The sequence below is a fragment of the Macrobrachium rosenbergii genome, chromosome 51, assembly GCF_040412425.1.
Source record: "Macrobrachium rosenbergii isolate ZJJX-2024 chromosome 51, ASM4041242v1, whole genome shotgun sequence".
NCBI classification, from domain to species: domain Eukaryota; kingdom Metazoa; phylum Arthropoda; class Malacostraca; order Decapoda; family Palaemonidae; genus Macrobrachium; species Macrobrachium rosenbergii.
Window position 1 is genome coordinate 65,460,165 of NC_089791.1, and position 6,974 is coordinate 65,467,138.

The 6,974-nt window shown below is 35.9% G+C and overlaps 1 protein-coding gene across 1 annotated transcript in view; it reads right to left on the reverse strand.

Moving 5' to 3' along the window:
• LOC136833467 (diacylglycerol lipase-alpha-like) overlaps positions 1-6,562 on the reverse strand; it is a 213,395-nt gene extending 206,833 nt beyond the window's left edge. Inside the window, 1 exon segment of the mRNA XM_067095662.1 lies at positions 6,362-6,562. Within this exon segment, the coding sequence (XP_066951763.1) occupies positions 6,362-6,428 (67 nt within the window). The 5' untranslated portion in view covers positions 6,429-6,562.
• Between the last annotated feature and the right edge of the window lie 412 nt (positions 6,563-6,974).

Below are 6,974 nucleotides of genomic sequence, written 5' to 3' on the forward strand. Positions count from 1 at the left end.
TCTCCCTGTAAAAGAGAACCACACCAGAATGCATAAAGGCATGACAGAGAAAACACAAGGACAAGAAACGTAGCAAAATATAATAAAAAATAAGAGTGGAGAAGAGGTTCACCTTCAATGGGCATAAATTTCTTGGCCCTCACATGCAAGTCAAACATTTACTCTTGAATGAAATTAAAATTGGATGTGCCAAGAATTTAGGCCATGTTCAAGTAACAGAAATGTTCTTCAGGAACTTAATTATCGTCTTTAAGTGTGGCTTCAAAAAAAATAAAAATAAAAATAAAAAAACATATCAATACCGTGAACCACGGGAATGGTTAATGTTCAGCCTCGGTCAACGAGGATGTGTATCATATGTACTATACAATTACGACTTTCACGAAGGATTTGTTGATGATTATATTCCACTAAAACTTCTTACTTTCACCTGTAAAACTGAACATTATGTGGATTCAGTCACATCTGGCCATGGGGTACTCAAATTAGATGCTGCTAGAGCATAAATGTTGCAATAACAACTCACTGGCAAGTAAAGACCCAGAGACACGACACTTGTGGGGAAATACACTAATGGCAATCAGAAACACTGAGCTCATCTGACTAGGGATGACTGATCATAAGTGCCCGCAACTTGAAGAGACCTTGAAGTGCAATTGCTACTGCTGCACTTCTCTTTGTAGTTGCCATTAGCCAAACAGAAAAACCAAAGGATACTGAAATCATTAAACCAAAAGATACTGAAATCATTAGATCACACCAATGTCGTAAGCACTGTAGAATTTTTTTATCACATAACTGGTGATACCATGATCTCAATCATTCAAAAAAAAAAAAAAATTCCAAATTCCAAATTGGAAGACTCGCTCAATTTCTGACGCGCTAAAACGCCGAACTTAAGAACCAGATGAGGGTTTTGTTTAAAAATAGCTGTCATGTACGAATTCTATGTGGCCACGAAATTTTACTTGTAGAATGTACCAATTCGAATTTTTATGCCACTTTTCCTGCTTTTACTGCCAACTCAACGATTATATCAGCATGTACTGCCCTAATAACGGCCAAACAAAAGAAACAGAAAAGCCCTAATGCCATTGCACGAATGTTCTCGAAAGTCTGAAAATGAATTTACTTCAATGGAAAAGAAAAAGAGGGTGAGAATTTGAGCCAAAGGCGGTGCCATTCACATCCCAACTTGCTACAGTTCGGACCAAAATTACTGGAATATCTTCGGGGAACAGAAAACACACGTACCCAGTTCAAGGCCATTCTGTTTTGTGATGAAGCATCGCGTTGCCTTTCTTTCCTTTTTCTCTGCTAGAGGAAGACTTCAACATTTCTTTAAAAAAATAACGGGCTTTGTATTTTTCTAAACGAATAAAGTTTCCCTTCCAGTTCATTTGATTTTCTTCGGCAAAGTATTGAAAGCGTATAAGACTTATTAATAAAATACATAAAACTCACAACTCATCAACTAATCACGCGAAGCCACCGTATGAAGCTGGAAAATAACTTTCACACACGTAGAATTAACAAAGAAATAAAAACTTCTAATACAGTTCGTTAAAGAGTATATCAAAGGTGCTTAAGTCAATTAAAACTTTCGTCGAAAGTTAGCTTAACTTTCAAACACCTTTTTTTTCACTAAAAATTCGGTGAATTTTACATCCCATAGCGTGTACATACATACGTTTGTATACTCACATATATAAAAGATACGCAAGGTGTCACACTCCCCCCCTCCCAACACACACACCACAGAAGAGAGAGAGAGAGATTCACCTCTCCATCTTGGGAGAAGAGACAGAAGAACAGCAGAAATATACAGACATAACAAAATAGAAAATTGACATTACGGTAAAAAATCTTACCTACCACCTGGACTGTTACTATGTTGAAGAAATGCAGTACATCGAAGTACTAAAGTTTTACTGAGAAAAACTGAAGTTTATCAGATTTGAGTTCAACTACAGTATATACTGTAATTCTTCTTCATAAAGTTTCGTCTGCATTCCGAAATGAACGTTCCTAATACATACTTTAAAAATGTAACATTCATGAAGCTTGAACATTTTTCGTTTACACCTATATAATAGTCGTCTTCCAAAATTGATAACGCTTTACCAAACCCACTTAAAAGAGGTCTTGAACTCTGCAGAGTAGCTTAGTGTAATTCACAGCAAACGAACTAAACTCCGCTTTCCCCAGTTAAGGGAAAAATGACGACATTCCCATTATAAAAACGTTAATGGCCATGTCGTAAGAGCATCGAGAATACGACCAATGTGAGAAAACCTGCAATGGAAAAACAGAGGAAAACAACAATTCAGAGATGCCCAAGTTTTCTGAAGTTGCTTGTGAACAAACCTAATCGCGTTTGCATTCTCACGATTGCCTTGCATTTGGCTTGAGGAAAGCATGAAATGTTCACCGAAGGTACGGAATGGAGAGAGCTGCTCTTCTAATCACTTTCATAATATTACTGGTTTATGAATAGGGCAGAGAATGAACAGGGAAAAGCAAAGGAACTAATGAAAATATTCTTCTCTTGGAGAATTCTGATTAACAAGCATTCTTGCCCTTTCAGATTAATAAACACTCAACATAACTTACACCACTTCCAAGGTCACTGAGACGAAGAATATTTTTGTGATGACATCATGAGGTCGAAGTGTTCTCCAATGAATTAAAATCTCACACATAATGATCTCTCTCTCTGTCTATGTATTTGTGTGTGTATGTGTGTATATATATGTATATATATGTATATGCATACATATATATATATATATATATATGTATGTATATATATACATATATATACATATATTATATATATATATTTGTGTGTATGTGTATATATATGTATATATATGCATACATACATATATATATATATGTATATATATATTTATATATTCATATAGTATATATATATATATATATATATATATATATATATATATATATATATATATATATATATATATATATATTTATATGATATGTGTGTATATAAGTATATAAGTATATAAGTATAAGTATATATATTTATATGCATACATACATATATATTTGTATGTATATGTATACCATACGGACAATATAGTATATATATATATATATATATATAAATATATATATATATATATATATATATATATATATATATAATCAGTAAGCGTTACAAACGTCCTTTAATATGATCACGGTGATGTGATAAAAAGTCTATATATCGGAAATAATATATATTATATATGTTACCGAAGGGGAATTTTTTAGTTGATAATAATTTCGTCGTCCCGTATATATCTGTATATATATGGGTGTTTCAAAATTAGTGTCCCCCCTCCTCCACAGAACAAATGGAAAGTTATGAAGTTTTCTGCTATAGCCTATCTCCAAGTACATTATTTTAAGTTTCTATCAAGCTATTTTTCATTTTATATTTCTTGTATTTTCAGACTGAGTGACGGAGTTAGATACAGGAAATCAGATGGATTGACTGAATCCGGGCTATAACCTTCAGAGAGGCCAGGGATGCTGGTGCATCCTTCATTCCATGTTCCTGGATAGCTAAATACATTAAAAGAAATGAATCCTTTGTTAAAAGAAACTGGAACAAAAATCCCTATGACTGCCATCGCGAAAACAGTGAGAATCTTGGAAGTCCTGAAGTCCTTTCTCTGGAGTCAAAAGACATCATAGCTGAGGCAGTGGACAGACCAAGAAAGTCTTTACGTAAATTGGTGCTTGAACTAGAAACAAAAAGGGGAAAGAAGAGAAGTTATAGTGCTGTATACCGTGAGTTGAAAAAATCTGGTATCAAGCCATCTCATGTTATCAGCAAGCCCAACATCACTCAGCAACAGAGAGAAGACCGTGCATGGTTTTGTGGTTCATTTCTTAAAGATTGGGATGAAGCTGACTTTCTCCATGTTGCCGCATCAGATGAATTCTTCATTTACACAGTCAGGAAGCCAAATCATAAAAATGACATCATTTGGGCTGCAAAGTTGGATGATATCAGCAATGACGTGCACTATCGCCAAGTTGTGAAATTTCCTGAATGTTTGGGAATTTTTCTCTGTTTCACAGCCAAACGGTTAATGTGGATCATCAAAGAAAAAGGACAGTCATGGAATGGCGAATACTTCAGAGAAACTGTGCTTACTGGTGGAGTATTTCCTTTCCTCAAAGATCCTGAAAATGTGTTATCTGTTGAAGTCACATTTTTGCATGATAAGGCACCATTATTCAAGGCTCTTCCGACGCAGGAGCTGCTTCGAAACAGTGGTATCGATTTCTTCTCGTCAAGTGAATTTCCAGGCAGCTCCCCTGACCTTAATTTGTGTGAAAACATTGGTAGTATCTTAAAGGATTGTGTTGAAGTGCGCACAGTGAACTATGATGGTATACCAATCCTCGACAACCTGCGAAGAGAGGTGACCGAAGTGCTCAGGGAAATGGAGTTTGAGTCTCAGCTTTTTTGCGATTTGCTGAAATCATACCCCTCAAGAATGCAGGCTGTGGTACAGGCAGATGGAGGCCACACAAAATATTAAATACTCAGAGAGAAACTTAAATAAATACCTGTTCTGAATTACTTTTGTTTTTGTACATATCAATTTTAGTTTATGCTGTAGAGGGGGGGCCCTCTAATTTCGAAACACCCTGTATATATGTATTTATATATATATGTGTGTGTGCGTGTATGTGTGTATACACAAATAAATCATCTACATACAATATCAGAGTAGGATGAAATGTTACGGTACACAAACCACAATATGCTAAAGCAAGGGCTCGAGTATAAGTAAAAGAGAAAAAAGAGGAAACTGAATTCAGAAGGGGACCGAATGGGTCGGATGAAATTGTCTAAAAAGGGAAAAAGAGAGAAGAAAGCGACAGACCCATTTGTAGGAAAATAAAACGAGACATGCCTATTTGTTTTCAATAAAGGGGCAGAAATAAAATGATTGACTTATTTCTTCCTTTCAACTGACTTTGAGCGTCTTACTGCTATTAAATCCTGTTTCACACTGTCATAATGACTAAACATAAGCTCACGACTCCGTTTGGTATTTCTTTTAAAAAACTAGAACTTCATTACTATTATTCAAGTGAAAGCAGGGAAGGGAAGGGGCCGGGTACCCGATGGGGGAAGGATATGTGGGAACTCTTCAAACTTCCCTGATATGTTAATCGACTACAGACTGGCAATAAATCTACTTAAATACCCCTGGGAGTCAAAAGTTTTGCAATGTGAGAGCAATTATTTGCTAAAAGAACTCTGAAATAGAATAATGGATGCATATCACGAGAGAGAGAGAGAGAGAGAGAGAGAGAGAGAGAGAGAGAGAGAGAGAGAGAGAGAGAGAGAGAGAGAGAGCATGTATTAAAAGAACATCAGTGTCCATCGAGTGTGGGAGTCTAGAACAATAGAACCAGATGAAAATGAACAGCGAGCCACAATGGGCCAAGAGGAATTAAATGAAGAGAGAAGACCCGAAATACGAGAGCAAAGGAATGAAAGAAAGAACGCAAAAGGGTTTGAATTAATTGGAAAGGGGAGACACAAAGGTAAAATAAAAAGAGACACAAGAATGAACACAAATGCCATGCATGGACGATAAGCACAAACCAGGAAAATGTATTGAGATGTTATAAATACATAATAAAAGAATGAAAGAGTCGCCTAATATTAGACCTATATATATCTAATTTGTGTATGCATGAGGACAAAACACTCATTTTTTTCTGCGCCTTTTTACAGTGACCTAATGGGGCAGGAAGGTGAATCTAATATACTTGTCACTCACTCAACTGGCACATTTACAAAAGTAGTTTCTATTTCATGAATATTACATAAAAATGTCTCATGCGCTAAAATATTAGATATTGGTTTAGCGAAATACGTTTGTAGGAACTAGAAACAATCATAAGAAAGAAAAGAAGCATAAGCTTCATACAAATTAATTTATAAATTTCATTAGCCGGTTTATAACACCTTATTGTAAAAAATAAACCTCCACGCAGTAATGTCGTCGGTCACATGGCCAGTTTTCTGCAACACAAGTGGATCTAGATGGTTTGTTTGATGTTTCTCTCAAGATTGCTATTTTATACAAGTAATTAAAAACCACTTTACCCGTTCTCAAACCACAACACTTACTTTTAACAAAAATTTAATTGGAACCTAAACGTAATTCAATCACCGTGTTTACAAGAAATTTTCCAAAAATAAAATTAAATCTCAATGTTTCAATACGAATTTACCAAATCAAAATATGTCCGCATTCTTCCTGGTAACGACATCAACATTAGCAATAATAACAATAATGATGATAAAGATACTCACATAGTCTGACATAAAGAAGGTACTGCATGGATGCTCTTGGGGTAGGGTCGAGGATGGTGCCCCGCATGGCCACATGGGCAATGCAGAACTCGACCACGACGCATCCGGACAGGATGACCAAGTATCCCACCACATGCTCGCGTAACTCAGACCAACACTCGGCTCCCGCGCCATCTCGACTCCCAACCACGCCATAGATCACCGCCAGGACGATCAACCTGGAAGTTAAAATGGGTGAATTTCCTCACAAAGGTCTGAAGATATTCGTGATAGTCACTGCGGACTGATGTGCACCATGAAAAAACAATAAATCAATAGATTAGTGATAAAAAGGGAGGGGGACGCAGTAAATTGTGCTCAGGAAAATGAAGGGGGAGCATTCATGCAGCCTTTTCTGTAACACTGACTTTCTTATTATTAACTACTAAGTAAGGATTTTGATGTGCAGACTATGTACTACATTGTAAGCACTTCAAAGCATTTCGTGGAAATACACCCAACACAGAAAACAATTATCTATAAGGAGAATGACTCCATCATCATCGGTCTTCTATTCATGTGAATAAAATTTTGAGATTATCAACGCCTAAAGTAAACTCAACGGAAGAATCAC